Source organism: Dryas octopetala, chromosome 4 (assembly GCF_963921425.1).
Source record: "Dryas octopetala chromosome 4, drDryOcto1.1, whole genome shotgun sequence".
Lineage (NCBI taxonomy): Eukaryota > Viridiplantae > Streptophyta > Magnoliopsida > Rosales > Rosaceae > Dryas > Dryas octopetala.
Genome location: NC_141369.1, coordinates 9,089,883 through 9,111,110, shown reverse-complemented (window position 1 = coordinate 9,111,110; position 21,228 = coordinate 9,089,883). Strand labels below are relative to the sequence as shown.

The 21,228-nt window shown below is 36.9% G+C and overlaps 4 protein-coding genes across 4 annotated transcripts; 1 reads left to right on the top strand and 3 right to left on the bottom strand.

The window, feature by feature from the left end:
- The first annotated feature begins 18 nt into the window (after positions 1-18).
- Positions 19-2,167, top strand: LOC147286572 (Octicosapeptide/Phox/Bem1p family protein). The gene is made up of 2 exons (XM_086239583.1): positions 19-792; positions 1,054-2,167. The coding sequence occupies exons 1-2, from the start codon at positions 41-43 to the stop codon at positions 1,940-1,942; spliced, it is 1,641 nt and encodes a 546-aa protein (XP_086095709.1). The 5' UTR covers positions 19-40; the 3' UTR covers positions 1,943-2,167.
- Positions 2,168-4,710: 2,543 nt separating this feature from the next.
- Positions 4,711-7,309, bottom strand: LOC147286571 (receptor protein kinase-like protein ZAR1). Its single transcript, XM_086239581.1, has 2 exons — positions 5,869-7,309; positions 4,711-5,642 (listed from the first exon to the last, which is right to left on the bottom strand). Exons 1-2 carry the CDS (start codon positions 7,307-7,309, stop codon positions 4,984-4,986), a joined length of 2,100 nt encoding a protein of 699 aa, XP_086095707.1. The 3' UTR covers positions 4,711-4,983.
- Positions 7,310-13,717: 6,408 nt separating this feature from the next.
- Positions 13,718-15,694, bottom strand: LOC147286570 (protein PLASTID MOVEMENT IMPAIRED 2-like). Its single transcript, XM_086242733.1, is given in 2 exon segments — positions 13,718-15,317; positions 15,319-15,694. Coding segments are annotated over 2 exon segments (1,569 nt in total). The 5' UTR covers positions 15,669-15,694; the 3' UTR covers positions 13,718-14,098.
- Positions 15,695-16,908: 1,214 nt separating this feature from the next.
- On the bottom strand, positions 16,909-19,841 carry LOC147286569 (7-deoxyloganetin glucosyltransferase-like). The gene is made up of 2 exons (XM_086242734.1): positions 19,182-19,841; positions 16,909-18,119 (listed from the first exon to the last, which is right to left on the bottom strand). The coding sequence occupies exons 1-2, from the start codon at positions 19,726-19,728 to the stop codon at positions 17,179-17,181; spliced, it is 1,488 nt and encodes a 495-aa protein (XP_086098860.1). The 5' UTR covers positions 19,729-19,841; the 3' UTR covers positions 16,909-17,178.
- Between the last annotated feature and the right edge of the window lie 1,387 nt (positions 19,842-21,228).

Genomic DNA, 21,228 nt, shown 5'->3' with positions numbered 1-21,228 from the left:
GCCCCCGAAACTCACAGATCTCTGCAACCAACAACCCATAATGGAGCCCCCGGCAGTAGCAGCAGCACCTCCGCCACCCACCACCACCACCACCACCACCACCACCACCTCACCCAAACTGCGGCTAATGTGCAGCTACGGCGGCCACCTAGTCTCTAACCCGCGCACCAAGTCCCTCTGCTACACCGGTGGCGACACCCGCATTGTCTCCATCACCCCGTCCTCCGCCGCCGCTTCCTCTCTCTCCTCCCTCACCGCCCACCTCTCCACCACTCTCTCTCTCCCCACCCCGCTCTCCCTCAAGTATCAGCTCCCCCACCACGACCTCCTCTCCCTCATCCCCCTCTCCACCGACCACGACCTCCTCGTCCTCCTCCACGAGCTCCGCCGCCTCTCCCCCACACCCTCCCGCATCAGATTGTACCTCTTTCCCGCCAACAACAGCAACACTCGGGCTTCTTCTTCGCTGATTCGGCACCCCAAGACCGAGTCTTGGTTCGTTGACGCGTTGGAGAGCGCCAAGATCATGCAGAAGGGGAGGAACGGTAATGGGTTCACGGGATTTGAGGGCGAGGCTGCTCAGAGTGAGTATTTGAGCGAGTTTTTGAGTTGTGGGGTTAATGGGTCGGTGGCTGAGTCCATGGTCTTGGAGACTAGCTCGTCTTTTGGGTCTTCTTCTTCTTCTTCGGCTTCTTTGTCTAATTTGCCCTCTTTTAGGGTTCGAGATGAGGATGAAGGGGCTGCATTGCAGGATAATAAGCTCAAAGTGGCTTCTGGGGAGTCCATTGCACGGTACCTACTCTGTTATACATTTTCTGTTTCATTTTTTCAGTGTTTGGTTTCCCAGCTAGAAACTTTTATCGGGTTCATTTCTACGGAGGTTGTTTGATATTAAGGTTCTAGATATTGGAAATTGACTACCCTTTTTCTAGATTTTCTAAATTTTCATTCTTGTCGAAATTAAAACTAGAGACAGTGTGACATGGGGTTGCATTTTCTTTGGAGCAGTAATTTTGGATGTCTGAATTGGGGATATGGTTTTGTATATGACAGTGAACAGAGTGTTGGACTTGGGAATGGCATTTCTCAGTGGAAGACTGGATTATATGACAGTGAACATAGTGTTGCTTCAATGGAGAATAGGATTTCTTCCAACTATGTTGAATCAGATATTAAAGTTAGTGATCCTTTCTCTGGGATCCAGGTCCATAAAACAGTTCAGGCTCCTGTTTATCATCCAATGACTCCGCAATTGGATCAGCTTCAGCAACAGACAGTGCAATTTGTTCAAGTAGGTAACCATTACATACCCCAGAACCCTGTTGGTTTGCTGCCAGTTTCATCATACTACCCGATGTATGATCCACAGCTACATCAGCAGCAGCTGCCGCATTTCCATTATCAGTCCAATCAGCCGTACCCAATATACATTTTGCCTGTTGCACCAGCACAACCTTACAATTTGCCAATGCATGGTGGCTTAATTGAAACTGCAACTATAGCTCCTAGTCGACCCCCAATGCATCCAAATTCTTCCTGTATCCCTCCCCAAGTAACTCACAAGGAGCCTTTAAAATCTGGTGTTTTACCTGATTTTGCTTCCCGAGTTTACAGATCAACTCATTCAGCAATGCCTCATGAAGGAGTGCCACTTAACCATGCCCCACATGATGAAAACCAGCAACAGCCATTGGGTGTTTCTGAAATGCAGCACGAACCTCAGACTATTGCTATTGCTTCCACGGAATCTCCTAATTACAGTAACGAGCCTGATGATGACCCTGCACGGGATCAGATATACAAGTCTCAGCCTCTACCACCGTCAGTAACTTCTACATACCAAAGCATGTCCAAAGACACAACAGTACATTTATCAGAGGCTTTGGCTCAGTTGCACATGGACGATCTTAAGCAACAGATTGCAACCTTGGACCCACAATAATTATATTTTTAAAGAGAAACGATTTTGTTGGATGTGTTGTGGTAACTTCACCTTTCTTTTCTGGCTCTCATTTTGGTATTGGAATGATTTATCTCTTTGTCATAGTTATAAAGCTCTGGAATCTTCGTTTTCTCCGTTCTGTTTTGTTATTTTTTGTTGTTATATTGTTATTTCACATAATGTTTACACTAAAACTCATAGATAATGTATAGGTCTACTTTAATGTAAGAGTTTTATTTTGCCCACTTTTAAGCGCTACTGTGCTAGTATCTTAACTTGATGAGTTTGTGTGCTGCAAAGAGGTTTGCTGAAAGAATAACTTGGATTATCAAATAAATGAAATGTGATTATTTGTCATTTCTTGAAAATAAGTATATATGTATTTATATGTTTGTATCTGCATATATGCACATGTATATGCAATTAAGAGGGAGGGAGGAAGGGAGGGGGATGGAACTATTTTTTATCTCTATATTGTCTCTTTCTGTTGTAAATAAATCAACTGATGCTTTGATATTCGTAGATGATGATTGTTAGCTTGATATGCATTGTTGACATGTTCCTTTAATAACTTAACAACTTAAGCTTTTGGGATTTAGTGGTTTCTAACATGGTAGAAGAACTTTGGTTATAGAAGATCCTGAGTTTGAAACTTCCAACCCCATTGCCCACTTTTTTATCGGTTTGCAAGGTGCAGGGTTGGGCTGGACCCATACGTTTCTCTCTATTTGTATTTCTCTGTCTCTCCACGTGCAAGATGGGTTGCACGTGAGGGATGGTGTTAACTTGATATACATTTGCCCTATTCTCCAAAAGTTTAAGTTTTTGGGGTCTAGTGGCTGTTTAACAGTGATAATCTTGGATTCATGGATATTGATTTATTCTTTCTTGATATAGTCAATTCATTTTTAACTTCATTTCTTTTAAAAGTTTTGAACTTGTCATGAATGAGGACTGCCAATTGGCAGTTCTCTTGTGTAGTATCCTGTTGATGATTCCTGATGGATGGCTTGTGGCAATGATCATTTTTGTGGATGTGAGCCCCATTGATGCTGATTATGATGTTCTTGGGCCAGGAACTAAATAACCCCTTTTCACAATGGAACCATAATCACATTCCTCTGTTAAAACCACTAATAAAACTCTCAATAATTATGAGAATGTCTCATTTTGTAATTGATTGTTTTCTAAATTTTGCACTTGTTATTCTCTGTTCTAATATCTGTAGACAAAACCTTGTAACTGTTAATGTAAATTTTGTAATTGGCTTTTTCGCAAGACAAAACATCAATATGTAAGCATTTAGTTAGGGGAGTGTTTGAGTCAAGGTTGGTCAAGTGTGTGAAGTTTGTCAAAAACTCATGGGCAAGGTTGAAGTGTCCAAGTGTTCACGCTCGGATGATGGTGTTCGTGTTCATCTCAACCTTAGAAAAGGTAAATTAGCCTTCATGCATTCATCTTAGATCATATCTGTTTTTCATTATTTAGTTGCATGATCAATTGATTCTTAAAATGGTTTTGAAATTAAGTTGTTGCAAGGTTGAGTTTTGAGGTTTAAAATGGTGATTTTTTAATATCATGTTAAGAGGGATTGATCCGGTTCAAAGGGGATCAATCCCCATCTAAGAGTCTTTTTGGCAGAGTTTAAGGGATTGATCTCCCCAGATGGGAATCAATCCCCCCTTGAGCACTAAATCACGTTTTTGGAAGAGAGTTTGAGGGGATCAATCCCCAAACAAAAATTCAGTTTTTTTCTAATTTCTAATTAGATCTTCAGATCTTATGTTTACCAAACATTGTTTAAATCATTTAAATATATTTCTTGAGGTGTTTCCTTTTCCTAATAGGTGTGGATACTATATATACCTAGGCTTATTATTTATCTAGGTTAACTCACACATGTATACTCTTTGAGAGAATAATTTGGGAATTAGGGCTTAGTGTGATAATTTACATGAACTATTCCTTTGCATAATCAAGAAATCATCTATGATATTTCATTCGGTTTAGCATCGATAGTTTGAATAGATTGTTCCTTGTGGATGTATTCAAGCTATAACTTTCGATCATTCATCATCCATGAGAAGTTGAACTCGACCTTCAATGCCAAAGCCGGGTTTGAGAGTATTTGTCTTCAGGGTGTTGGCAAGTAGATCTTCGTGCAATCTATACAATCGAAGAGTTACATGTGGCGTGGGGTCAGTATACTATTTAGAAGGAGTCTAGTTAGGGTTTGTATCGAATCATTGGATGTATGTTTTCAGGTTATCATAGTGGATTGGTTATCTGGACTAGGTCTCATGGATTTTACCTAGTGGATGCTTTTTTGCATCAACAAATCTTTGGTGCAGTTTGTGCTTGTTTTTCTGATTTAATTACTTGAGTTGATTTGATCTTGACTTTAATCCGCGGCATAATTCAACTTGGTAAATTTAAAATTGGAATAATTTTGTGATTAAGTTTCTTCACCCCTCCTCTAGGCTTATTAGTGATCAACTAGAGAATTTCAGTAACTAAACCTCAATATACTAATGATCATGTGTTAGTAGTTCAAACACACTTTTAGATTTGTTTTGAGGTTCTGCAGCTTGATGCTTGTATGACGGAAGTTCGAACCTCTTTCGGAATTTGCCACTTTAATCTCATATGTTGATAGCCATTGTGATGTAAGATTGCATTTCCTACCCAGAATCTATAAGAAGGGATTCATTTTCTTACGGAGAAGGAAATGGTTGATTCTATAATGACAGAAAATTACACGAGTAAAATGCAAGAAAACAAGTGGTTAATTAGCTGAACAAAATAAGAGAAACTGGAAGTTGGATTCTGATACAAGGCAGTAGAAATATGTACATTACAAGAAGATTATTCATGAACATCATCAGTAGGAGAAGATTATTCATGCCTAGAGAATGAAGAGGGGACCCATTTACACAAGGAACAAATAGGTGCCTCTCACACTGGTTTCCATTCATTAGTTTGTGCCTGTGGTCTCAAGTTTTCCCCTGGTAGTAATTAGGTTTCTGACCTTGCACTAGTTCTCAGTAATTGGATTCCCCCAATCTGGCCAAATGATCACAGACACACCTCATAGAAGGTCTCCTTTCAGGGATTTTATGAACACAATCAAGAGCAATTTTCAATACTCCAACAATTTCCTCTTCCATGTCTACATCAGGAGCTAAGAAGGGGTCTAACACATCAAAGAGGGGCTTCCTTTCCTCAATGGTGAGCTGAAACCACTGAATCAAATCCATTTCCAAAGAACCAGTTCTTATAACTGGCATCTTTGCAGAAATCATCTCTAGGATAATTACCCCAAATGAGTAAACATCCCATTTCTGTGATGGCTTGGTGACTTTTGATGCTTCAGGAGCTTTATAATAAGGCCCTGCTGCTGCTATTGAGCTTGCTGTCCTTTGCACATAAGGAGAATTCTGAGGTGGTGTTTCAGTTGTGATTTGTTCCAGTTGAAATGATGGGGATTCTTCAGTTAAATTGGCAAGGCGGCCTAGTCCGAAATTAGCAATACGTGGTTCCATGTTTTGTCCAAGCAGTATGTTGCTAGGCCTCAAGTCTCCATGGACATATCTTTTGGGACTGAATTCATGAATATAAGCCAAACCTTTTGCCAATCCTTTCATGATTCTGAGACGAACAGGCCAGGAAAGAGGTGTGAAGGATATTATTCCAGCTTTTCCTAGTGAAATCATATATTAAATGTGTTAGTATTGATAGTGTTAAAGTTAGAGCATCTAACGTAAAACTAATTGACAATGGATGGAGAGACGGGGTTTATTATAATTTCAACAGAAAAAAAAAAATTCTAATTTAAAAAGGAAACAAGTATTGAGAATCACACAGATCAGTTTAATGACTTGGTCTAAAATTTACTAATTTGGTTAGTAAGGGTTGTGGAAGGTTACCATGAATTGCAGAAGCAAGGTCACCATTGGGGATATAATCATATATGAGCAGCTTCTCATCAACAGACCAGCAATATGCTACAAGAGTCACAATATTTGGATGCCTGATCCTTCCAATTGCTTCAATTTCAGTTTGGAACTCCTTGAACCTTTGGTAGCCACCATCTCCCAATCTTCTCACTGCTAAGGTTTGTCCATCTTCAAGAACAACTTTATACACAATACCAATTCCACTCTTACCCAGAAGAAAAGCAGATGCTTTCAGCAGTTTGTCAAGGTCTAAATTGGCATGCAAGTCCAATTGCACAAAATGGTACTGCCCCATATTCTCTGATAGGGTCTCCAAGGCATCTTTTGAAAAGCAGAACAGGTCCTTTCTGGCCATAAATGTCTGTTCAAAGCTACAACCAACAAAATGTTCACTCACTTTACATGCACAAACCTTCTTGTACCAGTTGGAGTACAAAAGCCCAACAATACAGATTCCAACCATGACACCTGCAATGACAGTAATCACAAAAACACCAGAACTGCCACCTGAATTTTGAGAGGGGTTGTCAAACAAGGATTGGGAATTTGAGCCCTGAGTGCTTGAAGAACATGAAATCTTCAATGGGGGTCCACAAAGTAAAGGATTTTTTAGAAAAGCTGTTGGTCCTACATTCATTAGAGCACCAATCTGTGGAATAGGTCCACTGAGATTGTTGTAACTGAGATCAATGTAGACTGTCTCAGGAAGGCTTCCTAGGCTTGCTGGAATAGGACCATTGAAGAAGTTGTGAGACATGTCAAGGGTTGCTCTTAAATTTGACAAGTTGCTAATGTCTTCAGGGATGGAACCGCTGAGCCTGTTGAAGGAAATATTGAACTTTTGAAGACTAACCAAACTAGTTCCAATACCATCTGGAAGGGGATCAGAGAAATAGTTTTGAGCAAGGACAAGCAGCTTTAGTCTCTTGCACTGACCTATAGATGAAGGTATTGAACCATTGAATGAATTTTGTGAAAGATCTAATGTTTGTAGGTAACTGAGCTTCCCTATCTCAGGTGGAACATACCCAGATAGTGAATTTCCTGATAGTACCAAGCTCTGTAGCTGTTTGGCATTGAAGAACTCGGTTGGCAAGGTTCCGAAGAGCTTGTTGCTCCGAAGATTCAGATGGCGGATGGCGGAGAGGTTCCCAAGAGCAGGAGAGAAAATCCCAGAAAGTTTTGCATTTGGAATGCTGAGAGATACGACTTTGCCTTCTCTGCATGTGACTCCATTCCATGAACATGGGGTTTGATCTGAAGAGTTCCAGCTATTCAGAGAGCCTTGTGCAGGGTATTCTGTTAAGGATTCTTTGAATGAAAGTAGAGCTAATCCTTCTTCATTTACACAACTTACAAATGCAAGAGAGTTGCATAGGAGAAAAAGCAAGCAAAGCACTTGCAAAACCATCCTATAAGCAAAAGCAAACTCTTCTTGACAAAAAAAGGCAAAGAAGCAAAATGGGTTTTATGAGACTGATGATGGGAAGAAAAAACAGATGGAGAGAGACAGAGGGAGAAAGAGAGACTCACATAACAAGTTTGTTCTTGCTGGTTCTTCAAAGACATCTATGCAAAGTAGCCATTAGTGACCAGGAAAAAAGGTCCTGCTGACTATAATCTCTACTAAGAGAGCAAGTGAAAGACGTTCTACAGAAATGACCTTTTTGTGGGTCCTCCTTACAACAAAATTAGGGATAAACACAGGAAAATTATATAGATATGTTATAGCATACAGACACATTTTTAATATTTAGATTTTGACGGTTTCACTTTTTCATATTAAGGGTATAGCTATTAGAACTGTTGGTATATCATACAGTGTTTGTACTATAAATGAATTGATTATAAACACAATGTCTTATCTTTAAGAACTCCTCAAGAAAGTCACTTAATTTAATCCCAATATATGAATACATGATGAACAGGATTGATTAAAGGGCATGTGCCAAGCCAATTATGTAAGACTATGATTTCTTCTTTAATTTATTGTTAGCCATAAAGGGGGTTCCTTTCATTGCTCCTGTGACAAATCCGTTTTACAATTAAACAAGTACTAATAAGAACTTATGTCGTGAGGGCTGTTCATTAATCATTATAGTGGGGGGTCGCAGGTGTGGTCCTTGATCCTTATGTTAGCGCAATTGGAGGCGATGTCTGTGTATTGATTGCCGCTGAAGGTGCATTGGAAGATTTGGCGAGGTTGGTTTGACCAACACATGGGCCTTTATGGTCCATCAAATTTGAGTCACGCAAATCCCCATTTGACTTGTAGAAAATGCAGCCATTGATTATTGAGATTATGGTCTCCTATATGGGAGGTGATATATTTACGCTCCAATTTTGTATTCTTGCAAGCCATCTATTACTTTTAGAAAGGCTATTTTTGTACTCCACTTTTCTTCACGTGCACTCTTTTTTCTTATATTTTTCAAATCTACCCTTATAGCTTTTGACTTGCAAAATATATATTTTTTAATTTTTATTGAAGACGTTCCCAAGGTGTTAAATTTTGAAATTTTCGGCGAAATTTCGCCGAAAATTTCAATTTTTTGGGGTGTCAAAATCGAAACCTATATTTGTTAAATTTTCGGGAGAATTTCGGCGAAATTTTCGAAATTCTCGAAATTTCGGCGAAATTTCGCCCGTGGGTGCTCGATCTGGTTTTGGGTTTTTTGGAGGCTCGATCTGGTTTGGGTTTTTTGGAGGCTCGATCTGGTTTTGGTTTTTTGGAGGCTCGATCTGGTCATCTGGGTTTTGGGAGAAAAACCCAGTTTTGGGAGAAAAATGGGGGGTGCGGCAGGGGGGAGATCGAGGGAGAAAGTGGAGGAGGCGGCGGCAGGGGGCGGCAGGGGGAGATGAGGGAGAAAGAGGGGGCGGCAGGGGCGCAGCAGGGGGCGACGGCATGGGGGCAGCAGGGGGCGACGGCAGGGGAGCAGCAGGGGGGGCGACGGCAGCAGGGGGCGGCAGGGGGGGCGACGGCAAGGTGAGGGTGAGGATGGGTTGGTGATGGATAGGAGAGAGAGAGAGAGAGAGAGAGAGAGAGAGAGAGAGAGAGAAGAAGAAGAAGAAAAACCAGTGGGTGGAGGGTTCGGGGGAAAACTGGAAAATAAAGCAAAGTGAAGTAGTGAACTAGTGAAGGAAGCCAGGAAGGAAAGGAAAGGGAAGAAAAAAAAAGAAAAGAAAAAAAGAAAAAGAAGAAAAGAAAAAGAAGAAGAAAAAAAGAAAAGAAAAAAAGAAAAAAAGAAAAAGAAGAAAAGAAAAAGAAGAAGAAAAAAAGAAAAGAAAAAAAAAATAAAAAAGGAAAAAAAAAATAAAAAAGAGAAAAAAATTAAAAGGTTTAGGGTTGATTGGGGTTTGGGGATTTTGGGCAATTGTAAAGAAAAAAAATGATTTTGGTTTTCGTTTGGCCGTTTTAGAATTTCGTTTAGTTGTTTTTAAACCCTAAATTAGTAAACTCTAATATATTTCTATATAAAAAATAATTTAAAATACTCCCTAAACCCTAATATCATATACCATATCCTAGTTTAAGGTTTTTTGGCAATTGAAAAAAAAAGTGATTTAGGGTTTCGTTTGGCTGTTTTGGGGTTTCGTTTAATTGTTTTTAAATCCTAAACCAATAAACTCTAATACATTTTTATATAAAAAATAATTAAAAATAATTAAAAATATCCTAAATGGCCTAAATCCTAATATTTTATACGATATCTTAAACAATATAGAGTATAGATTATAAAGTATATAGGGTTTAGTGTATATATTATAGAGTATTAAGAACATATTAATTTTATTTATTCATTATACTAATTTTATTTCACAGTATTTACATTCAGCGCGCATTATATTCATCTTATATCACATGAAACTTACTATATAATTTGATTTTTTCAATGTTTTTCATCAATGTAGTAGATAATATGTTAAATAAACATATAGTAAAGTTTCATTCAAAATTTCCGTATTTTGATAGTAATTTCCATCGTTTCCGTCTAATTTCTATCGAAATTTAAAAATCTTCGAAATTTCCGTCGAAATTTCCATCGAAATTTCCATCGAAATTTCCTCGAAACCCGAAATTTTATTCCTTGGACGTTCCTGTAGCTTGTTACTAGAATACAATGTCCATATTAAGTTCAAAGAACTCAATTTTGTAGTATAGTTTACTTGTTGGAATTATAGCTATTCTAATAAAGAATGCACAAATGATACAATTGTTGGAATTTAATTACTTGTCCGGCAATTAATCTTCCATATTAACGGTGGTCCATATAACAATCCTGGTCTAATAAGGATATAATTGATACAGTCAGAATAGTAAAAAGATTTGGATTAGTTTCCTAGTCTATATCTACTATGATGGACGGTAAAGATTAAAAAGATTATAATGGGAAATTAAGTCCTCTCTCTTTATAAATATATAGGATAAATTCATCTAAACCTACAGACACATAAAATACACTTTATGACATTAGTTTATAGTAGAAAGCAGAGAAACACGAACTTCAGTTCTCAGACTTCGAGAACAACGTATTGTCAATAGTTATTCTGCAATTAAGTAGCGCGTACAATGGACCAAGGTACGCGTCTCTCAATTTTATTAAGTTGAACAATATTTGTGAATTTATGTTGATAAAAAATCCTAAAGATTATAGTGTGTATGTGATTAATTCTTACAACAATATAAGTGAAGGAGTACATCAATCTTTTAAACAAAAAAAAAAAAAAAAAAGTACAGCAGTCTCCTAATGAAAGAATATTGAGGACACAAAAATTCACCAATTAAATTTTACAAAATAAATAAATAAAATTTACTGATTAAAGGCAAAGGTCGAAAAGAGTACAAAAGTTGTATAATTCAAAGAGTTTTCTATTGTTCATAGAAAAAAAAAACACACATAGAGATAAGTGTAGAAGGCTACGTGTTAAGAAAACTTTGCTAGGAAAGACCATTTTTATGCCTTCAATGAAAATAATAAGCCACAGGAACGTCTATATTCATATTTAAAGAGCTTACTAGGAAATACCATTTTTATAAGAGTAGATTTGACTGAAAGGACCATTTTCTAGTAACAAGCTATATGAACGTTTTCAATGAAAATTAAAAAAAAAAAAATTTATTTTGCAAGTTAAAAGCTATAAGGGTAGATTTAGAAATATAAATAATAAAATATGATAAAATATTTTAAAAAAATAAAAATAGTGCAAATGTAGAAAAATAGAGTGTGAAAATAGCCTTCATATTATATCTTTTTTAATTACTGTAAATTCCAAAACCACTTTTTAACTTCCTGATACATTATTTGTTTCATCTTCTCGATCCCCTGTCCCTCTCTCTCTAATCATTTATCTCCCTCTTCTAATTAAATATCTTTGATCTATCGTGTTTGTACGGCCTATCCCTCCATTTTTCCTTTAATCCATTTTCTCCTTCTAGTTTCTAATACCCATATGCCCAAACGAAAGTTGGAGGAAAAAGGTACTTTTATTTAAGCACCGATTTTGGTTGCCTATCAAATTGTGATGGGGTATCAATGACCTAATTTATTCAATTCCTCTTTATCAATAAACAAAAAAACAGTTTCTCAATCTTGATAGAGGTAGAATCATTTAAGAGAAAATTAGAGGCCCCCATTTGCAGTGGTGATGTTTATTTCAATTTTATTGCAATAAATTGAACTAAAGGTAAAATAATGACTTGCAGCGGTAAAGTTCATTTTAAATTGAGAATCAATAGTTCATTTTAAAGATAAAAAATATGAACTTTGAAGTGAAATTCATTTTAATAAGCTGCCCCACCATGTGAAAAAGTATATATCTACAACCTCTCTCCTGTCGACACATGGATTGCTTTATATTTCTTTGTTTCTCATCTTAAATTTTTTAACTGAATTATTAAATAACTACTGCAATTCAGTTTAATAAATGACAAAACAGTTCACAAAATTGAATTATTAAACAACTACTGCGGATGCTCTTAACATGACTGGATTTCCTCTTGACCAATAGTCCATACTCCATATGCATCCCCTTACCACAATCAACATATGAGATACACAGAATTACTTCATATATCCTTGACTTTTGTACCAAGTGCCTTATCTAAACGGATTTTTATGTAAAAAATATGGATTTGGGTACATGGGTACCCAAAAAAGGAGATAGTAGTTTAAAGAAATTGAGAGAGAGAGAGAGACATAGCAACTATTGACACCAGTGGTATTGAGAGTGGCCAATTTGAGGGAAGAGAGAGATGGCACCGCCATAGGCATGCGAGAGAGGAGAGACAGTGAGACAGATGATGGCAGAGATGTCATGTTGAAAGATATGAGAGAAAGAGGCAAATGGGGAGATGATCATTAAGCCAAAATGTGCGAAAGTTAAAATGGGTAGGTTTGGAATTTAAAATAACAAAAAGAAATAAATAGAATTAAATTATACAAGGAGTGCAGGAGTCTAAGAGTGCGAATATCATCTCCCTTCATATATATAGAGAAATTTACCAATTTGGTCCATTTATTGTTCACTTTATCTCAGTTTGGTCCACAATTTTTTTTTTCACCATTTTGATCCACGAACTTGACGTTTGCCATTTTTGTCCATTTCGTTAAAATATCATAAATAGATGTTATATGGAAGGGCAAAATGGTCCATTTTGTCCCATGTTTTTCAATTTTCTTCTTAATTTTGACCTAATTTTTAGTCTATCATATCTCAACTAAATTCAGCAATCTTATATTAGTTTTGAAATTATGAATCTCCTTTTTACAACCATATAAAAAAAAATGATCACAAAGTAGGCTAGCTACCTGAAACTACCATTTTTGTCATTAAATTTTTTAATTTTTGAAATTTCTTCCAACTTCAATTTCCTTCGAATTCAACACTGCAAATCAATTTCTTAGGCTATTAAAAACATGTTTAAAGTGACGCAATCCATAACCCAACCTCAAACCAACTTATAAATTAAAATCTAAATTATGAACATAGAACCCCAAAACAGAAAAATTGATAAGTACAACCCAACTCGAATTCTCCTTCAATTCTCACTCATTTTCTAGGTTATTTGGGTAACAAGAAGAAGAGAATTTAAGGAGAATTCGGGTTGAGGTGTACAATTTACTTATCAATTTTTTAGTTTTGGAGTTTTGGAGATTTTAATTGAAATTTTGATTTCTAGATTGGTTTGAGGTTGGGTGATAGATTGGAAGACTTTAAACATGTTTCTAGTAGCTTAAGAAATTGATTTGAAGTGTTGAATTCGAAGGAAATTGAAGTTGGAAGAAAATTCAAAAATTTGGAAATTTTATGGAAAAATAGTAGTTTCGGGTAGCCTACTTTGTAATCATTTATCTCAAGTTTTATAACTTCGTTTTAAATGCTTTTTATATCGTTGTAAAGAAGAGATTTATAGTTTCAAAACTAGTATAAGATTGCTGAAATTGGTGGTGATTTGATAAGTTAAAAGTTGGGTTAGAATTAAAAAGAAAAACTGGAAAACAAGGGGGACAAAATAAACCATTTTGCCCCTCCATTTAACGTCTGTTTATGACATTTTAATAGAATGGATCAAAATGGCAAATGTCAGATAGTTTGTGGATCAAAATGACAAAAAAATTGTGGACCAAACCGAGACAAATAGAACAATAAGTGAATTATTTTGGTAAAAAAAAAAAAAAGCTCTAGATGATGTCCAATACATATACAACAATAGAGCAGCAAATATACAGAATGCCTCACGGCAGAAGGTACTAAAAACACATCTGGTTGGGACTTTTATCAATGAGCATAGCCACAACAGTGACCTCTTCTATTTATTTCCACAGTCATTCAGCACACAATTACAGACATGAATACCTCACTCGCTCAGCCCATAGCTAGTATACTCGGATATCTCACACACTTGATCCAAACTTTCATGTTTTTAGTAAATCGAAAAGCTTATGGAGCAGCACTTATTTTGAAAAGAGCAAAGCTATAAGCTCCCAAAGCTAAAATTATGTGAGTGTAATTTAGTCATGTGATGGACTGGATTCACTTGCCAATGAGTATGTAGTAACCCCCAAATAGCTCACAAAGATTTGGCAATTTTCTTATCGCTAAAAAACTTGGTCAAATTAGGCATTACCTTTTTCCTCTTCTGCAAAGGGAAAGAATTTATATGCCGCGCTGCAGGAGAGGGAGTTTTTCGAGGCTTAGCTCACCTAGATGGAGTCAAATTTCCATTAACTTTCATAGATTTTCTAGGCTGTGGTACTGCATTTCTCTCCTGTTTGTGTCTCCCGTTCTGTGATTCTCCCTCAACCATCCTCTGCCAAGAAAGTTGTCTTTCTGTTCTATAGGCCTCTTGCTCTTCCTCCACTCCAATCTCCTTGATTTCTCTCTGAACTAACTCTATCCATATCAATATTTCCTTCTCACTGGCTTTTATAGCTTCAATCCATGCCTGAGCTGCTGCTACCTTCTTACCAGCAATTTCTTCGGCCCCAACTGCACGTCCAGTCAAGTACTCGTATTCAAACTTGGATATGGTAATTGAAGAACTACTTTGAGATGCAAAATCTCTTTCTCTCATGGTATTCTCAATAAGAGATTGAAGATTTTCAAGAGCTACAGTTTCTGAAGATTTGACTCTTTCAAGCTCTTGCATTGCAGCCTGCAATATTTCCTCAGTTAAGTCTATCTCAAATTCAGTTTTCAGAATTTCTGACTTCAAGGTTGCAGCCTCTTCAAGGACAAGCTCCTTTTCTTTCTTTGCAGCTTCAGCTTCTGTCTTAAGCTTTTCAAGAGTGAGAGAAAGATTGGATGCAATTGATTTTGCTTTCTCTTCAGATGCAGATATAGCTTCTAACTTGGCTTTTGCTCTGAGAAGCTTTGAATTGAGACTTTGAACAGTTAAATCCCCTTTCTCTTCTGTCTTCTTTAACCGAGCTATTTCGTCTGTGATATGCGTCAGTTCATTTCTTGTAATATCCATGGAGGCCATGAACTGAAAACCTTCTTCCCTTACTGCAGCCAATTCTGTCTTTGCCGCCTCTAATTCTTCTGTGATTGACAGGAACAATGATGAAGCTTCCAAGTCCTCCACTCCTCGGAAACTGCCTTCTGAATACTTCAAGCTATCAATCCTTTGAATCCTTTTGTCCATTTCTTTAACAAGCTTTAGTTCATTCTGTAACACATCCACATCAGACAATGTGAGAGATAATTTGGTTTCAAGCTCTTTGGAGTAATCAATCTCTGTAATAACGCCTTTCATCTTTTTCCTGGTTTCCTCCACTGCAAATGAGAATTGACTGGCTTCCTTTTCTCTTTGAGCTTCAATATCTCCAACTTCTTTCAAAGCTTCAATTCGGGCCAACTCAACTAGCACTTGTTCTTCATTAGCTTCCTCAATCTCCTTCCTGATTGCTTCCACTGAAGGCCTCTGCTTCCTTCTCTGCCCGCGATTTCTCTCTTAAAACAGAAGCCATGTCAAGCTTAAGCATGCTTAGTTCCTGTTTCACAAGTTCCAACTCTCTCATCACTTGTTCATATTGCTGATTCTCCACATTCCCAACATCCAATACCTCATCTCCGTGCCTTCTCCATTTCTTTAGTCCTTCAGTCTCTCGTGCATGTGCTTTCGTCTTGGAGTTTGATTCCCCAATTACCGAGGACAGATCTTTCGCTCTCTTCATTGCTTCATATAGCTCAGATTCTGCATGTGCTTTTATGGAGTCTGTGTCTGTTCTCCTTTCTTTGTATCGACCTATGTCCCAGCGCGCCATATGGAGTTCTCTTGCTCTTGAGGGGACTTCTTATGAAATTTGCAGACAAAGAGATCAGAAAAAGTGCAGACGATGGTGTTCATAGTGAATGAAACTAACATTGAAGGGTAGCGATAATGACACTCCAGTTTTAGCTTCTTGTACTCCAAATCGGATATTTATTCATTTTTCTACAGGCACATGTAGAGTGCAGGAAGCTAAAAATGGGAGTGTCAATATCACTACCCATTGTGAAATGGGGGTCAATTTTTTAGAGAAAGAAAAGTTACAGTCATTCATATTTTATGAAGTTACTGCCACTAAAATAAAATTCTGTAAGTTACAAAATTTAGAATTCTAACTTTTGAACAAATTATGTAAAAATTGTACATGTGTAAAAGACAGTAATTTTTAATTAATGGATAACATTACGTGAAAAATAGAAAGATTTCATATGAAAAAGAAAATGTTTGTAAGGGTCAATATGTCAAATATATGTTGTAGAAAATTAAAAAGGAAATGGGCGGGTAAAGACAAATTAATACAATGAAATAGAAAGACAGTTTTGGCAAGAGATCAAGGATGACAGATTTTGTAGTTTTGGAATTTGGAGGTACTGATGGGTCTTAGAAATCGAAGACAGAAGGCATGCCACGTCTTTAGATGCCACACCACACAGCCGCATAAAGAGTAACACCAAAACATGTGGTAATTTATAGTGTGGATGTCCTGTCTAATGTTATTTATACAGAAACTCTTACATCCCTATCTCACAAATTCATGTCTTTCTTGTTAATATTCATAGCCTGGCCTGAGAGAGAACTGTGAGAGAGAGAGAGAGAGAGAGAGAGAGAGAGAGAGAGAGAGAGAGAGAGATTGAGGCAAAATGAAAGAGACTATATTGCTTCGAGTTAATTAAGTGTTACAAAGAGAGTACAACACTACATATACTAAGGTAATTAACTCACTGTAAAACTAAGACACTAGCTAACATTTCTTTGTCTTTACATTTCATGTATAAATTAAATTTTTTATTTATTTAGAATGAAAAGAAAAAAACGAAAATGGGTTTGTGAGATGGGGATAATTCCTCCATTTAGAGATAGAGCCAAACATTGTTATTTAAATATTAAACTACCCGTCATTTATAACAATATCTCTTAAATTTTCACATTAATTTTACTCTCTAAATTAACTCCATTTAATCTCACTTTTTCCCCTAATTTTAATTCGTATCACTTTGCCCAATTTTGCAACTTCATTAGCTTTTTGGATGTTTATTAAGAACCTTCAGACTTCTTTATACATTAATCACTTGGAGTTTAATTATAACCTCCTATAACCCATACAAACCGATAACTTAACCAAAGATATAACTAAGTTATTAACCCTGACTTTGGTTAAGTTTCTAACCAATACATCTTGCAGTATATGATCTTTCAACTTATAGTAAGACCAACACTAACAAGAAATTAAAAACACCAACAAATTAAAATTATTAATAAATAAACAATTTCCTTAAGGACAGCATTTAACTTTTTTTTAATAGCACTAATTGATTCACTAAATTGTCCAAGTTTGTGGACGAAGAACCATGTGGACCAATGGCTTCTTCTGCAAGTTTCTTCCACTCCATCACTTTATTTTTCATTTCCTTACCCTTCTCCCCCTCCATCAACTCTTTCACAAGCTTCTCCACTTGGTCTCTCTTCACATCATTATTGATCTCCATACCAACACCCCATTCATTGCAAGTATAGTAACAATTCGTGGGCTGGTCGGCAAAGAAAGGCCAACACAGCATAGGCACTCCCGCAGTCAAGCTCTCAATGGTTGAATTCCAACCACTATGTGTCAAAAACCCTCCAACTGATGGGTGGTTAAGGACTTGTTCTTGTGGACACCACCTCGCTATTAGACCTCTTTCCTTCGTCTCAATCTCAAAATCAGGTGGCAAAATTGCGGATCTGCCAACAACGAGATCAGGCCTAATAACCCAGAAGAAGGGGAGTTTGGTATTTGCAAGTCCCCAACCAAACTCAACAAGTTGTTGCGGTGTTATCACCGTTATACTGCCGAAATTCACATAAACAACTGAGTTTGGGGCCTTGGAGTTTAGCCATTGGAGGCACTCAGTTTCTTCTTTCCATAGACTGTACCCCATAGAATCCAAAGCTGGGTGTTGTGGAATATGATGGAGAAGTAATTCGAGAGGGCCAATGGCGTAAACACGTGGAAGCGACATGGCTAAGAGAGCATCCAAAACATCTTGTTCCAGAGCATCAAAAGTTTGAAGAACAACTGCCGAAGCCTCATGAACTCTGTCGAGTGATTGCATGCCGAAGTTAAAAAATGTGTCGTCTGGATTTGTAGTTCGAAAGTTGGCCGGAAGATCCCTTAAACGGATTGATTTCATTCCTGGAATCCAGTCTATAACCGTGTCCAAATACCCATCTGTGAAACAGCTCTCATCTACAGAAGTTCCCAAGTAATGTATTAATTTAAAGAAATTAAATATTAAGTTATCAATCCTAAAAGTAATGATTAATTAATATTTTGATTACATCGGAGAGAATCATACCTAGATCCCCCATTATCACACCCTCTTTTATTATTTTGTCTAAGTTAAAGAAAAAAAACTAATTATTTGAATTAATAGTTATATATATAACATTAAAGTTTTTCATTTAGACCATCTCATCTGATTATCTTAGGTACAATTTTTTTAATATAAAATAGGCATACACAGATACCCAAGAGATATAATATATTATACACAAAATCGATTAAGATGGTTTAAATAGTTTTAACTATTATAAAGCCAGAAGTCACTTTTGGTGTTACATATTTCACCATTTTTGAATTGCTTAAAATACTCTTTCCTAACACAATTTAATTAGTAACTAAAACCATATATTATAAAGATAAAATTGTAAAATAAAATCATGAGATAATAAAAAAAAATTGGGAAAATTATCATATATGGTGGGACAACAAATTGACTCTAGCGGAACACATGTGAAGAGGCTAGTTCTATTGGAATTAACTTAACTCACTTCACTCAAACACTCTAGAACAGATAAGGACAAGGATCCCCTACCCATTTTCCTACCATGCTTGGTACAAGGTTAAAATCTTAGCCATTGAACTCATCTTTCTCTCCCTTCTTTTTCTCTTTCTACTCTCTCTTCAATGGCTAAGATTTTAGCCTTGTACCAAGCATGGTAGATAAAATGGGTAGGGGATCTTTGTCCGATAAGGACAAATAGTTATTGAGGAAGAGTTGCAAGAGAGAAAAATCAGAGAGAGGGATTTGGAGGAGGCTTTAAGTCTTCAGCACACCACACTAATTTCATATATATATCGTTTGATTGCTTAGGACAGCTGCCTAAGGCTTTGTACAGCTGCCTAAGGCTTATGTGGCTTAATATTTACCATACACAAAAGTTAAATATCTAAAATACTATACTTTAACAAGCTAACTTAGACATGCATTAAGATTTAACAAGTTGTATAATATTTGAGTACGTGTACCTTTGAGTGGTGCAAGTCCTTTTTCGAGCAAAGTGCGATATTGCTTATAGCCCATGAAGCTGCTTGCAGCAATAGTGTAGACCAGTGCGATGGGGATTCCAAATTCTTCAGCAGCTGTGACGGTGAACGCCGACATGAAACCGTCTGAAACTATGCAACTCACGGGAGGAACACCGTCGCAAGAAGTTTCAGCCGCCGCCCCGGCCGCCACGTGGTTGAGTTTTACGACGAGGTCCCGCAACGGAGCCAATAAATTGTTTATGATGGAGTCACAAACCGAATTGACGTCTTGTGTGGCATCTTGGTCCGAATCCGGAAGGCCATCTGGGATGGTTTCGAACCGGAAATCGGGCAAGCCGTTGAGAGCGTCAGGGCCTAGAGACTTAAGAAAGCGCTTGTGGTTGAACTCTGTGTTCACAAAGGTTATGTGAAAGCCTCTATGGTGGAGGAGTTTTGCAAATTTCAGCATTGCCTTTATATGGCTTTGAGCTGGAACTGGAATACAAACAGCATGTGGCTTATGATTAGCTACTGCCTTGGAACCCATATCTTTGGATTTAATTTGAGTATGCCACCAATGTGTTTGCACTTTATTATTTATAGGGCTAGTTTATTTATTTATTTATTTTTCTTTTCCCACACAAGTCTAACTGTCCAACTGGAATTCTCTTGTATGCTCTTGGGACTTATACGTAAGTAATTAATCTTAAATAATTCTTCATTTGACCATCTAGGTCGCTTGCATGTGGTCAAGAAGGCGTTGAAGAGCGTGATACACGCAGTCCGGCGCGGAGAGAAAGAAATATGAAATCGCAGACATACGTGGAGAGAAAGAAATAATTTAAAAAATAAAAAATTATAATAATTTAAAAATAAAAAAAATAAATAAATAAAAAGTGGCAGCAGACATAGGAAATTAAGGGGAACCTGAATGGCAAGAGAAGAATTAGCTTAGCCGTCAAGCAAGTTGTGGTTAGGTGATGATGAGAAATAAAACTGATGTAGCTTAGCTGTCAAACAAGTTGTCACATTAAATATTATCTACAAAATAATCGATTAAAATGATCCGAATAATTTTATTCAAAAAAGGGTAAAATGGAATCTTCGATGTCATGACCGGCTTTAACCATGTTTCTCTCCTTTCTTGTTTTTTATTTTTTACTTTGAATCATTAAGTGAAAGGTTTAAATTAAAATAAATTACTCTAAAGTTTATATTACAGTCCTTAATGATAAACAAACTTACTTCAAAAATTGAAATGATGAATATGTCCACTTTATATAAATAAAGCCAATGTTATATTTTATTCCGTATTTTTTGTGCTAAGCCAATGTTAAGTTGAAAAAACTCCCGATGATTCCACTCTCTATCTTCTCATTTCAGGCATTTCCTCTATCAATCTGATGCTTTCTAACAATACCAGCAATAAAGCTAACTCCTTTGCCTCCTTATCGTTTAGATTTCTTCCAAAATTGAATTCCCAACTTACTGGAATAGAAGTATCCATACAAATGTTAATACCATTGTGTAAGGATCTCTGGATAGAGAAAAAAAAAAAAAACAAGGAAAACTGTGGAAACAAACTTTCTAATGACGAATCACCAACCCAGACATCTTCCTGAAACCTTACTCTACTCCCATTGCCAATTGTCAATTGACAACATTGAAAATTGAGCCAAACCAGCTGAGATGTCCTTCCAAGGACTTCATCTTGATCCCCTAAGAACACGTTTTGTATCCCAACCATTCCCATGGTAGCCATACTTACTCCTAATGACTGCATGCCACAATGAATCCCTCTCCGGTGGAAATCTCCACAATCTTTTGCCCATAAAGGCTTTATTAGTTTATTCCTTACCACTAGATTTCTAACTCCCAATCCCCTCTCTCCATACATTGAGACACTAGACACCACAGTGGGATTCCCACCTAACTAGATGTGCCTTCTTACGTACCCTCTCTCCTTACTTTGAGACACAACATCTCCACTGTTGAGAGTAATGTGGAGCAATGTCCCACATCGGAAAACTAGAGCTTAGCATATGTG

Excerpts from the sequence above, each read along its gene's own strand:
- LOC147286572 (XM_086239583.1), top strand. The coding sequence starts at position 41 with ATGGAGCCCCCGGCAGTAGCAGCAGCACCTCCGCCACCCACCACCACC. Across the intron at positions 793-1,053 it reads TCTGGGGAGTCCATTGCACG|TGAACAGAGTGTTGGACTTG; the intron begins GTACCTACTCTG and ends TGTATATGACAG.
- LOC147286569 (XM_086242734.1), bottom strand. The coding sequence starts at position 19,728 with ATGGGTTCCAAGGCAGTAGCTAATCATAAGCCACATGCTGTTTGTATT. Across the intron at positions 18,120-19,181 it reads AGGACTTGCACCACTCAAAG|ATGAGAGCTGTTTCACAGAT; the intron begins GTACACGTACTC and ends GAACTTCTGTAG.
- LOC147286571 (XM_086239581.1), bottom strand. The coding sequence starts at position 7,309 with ATGGTTTTGCAAGTGCTTTGCTTGCTTTTTCTCCTATGCAACTCTCTT. Across the intron at positions 5,643-5,868 it reads CCTTGCTTCTGCAATTCATG|GAAAAGCTGGAATAATATCC; the intron begins GTAACCTTCCAC and ends TGATTTCACTAG.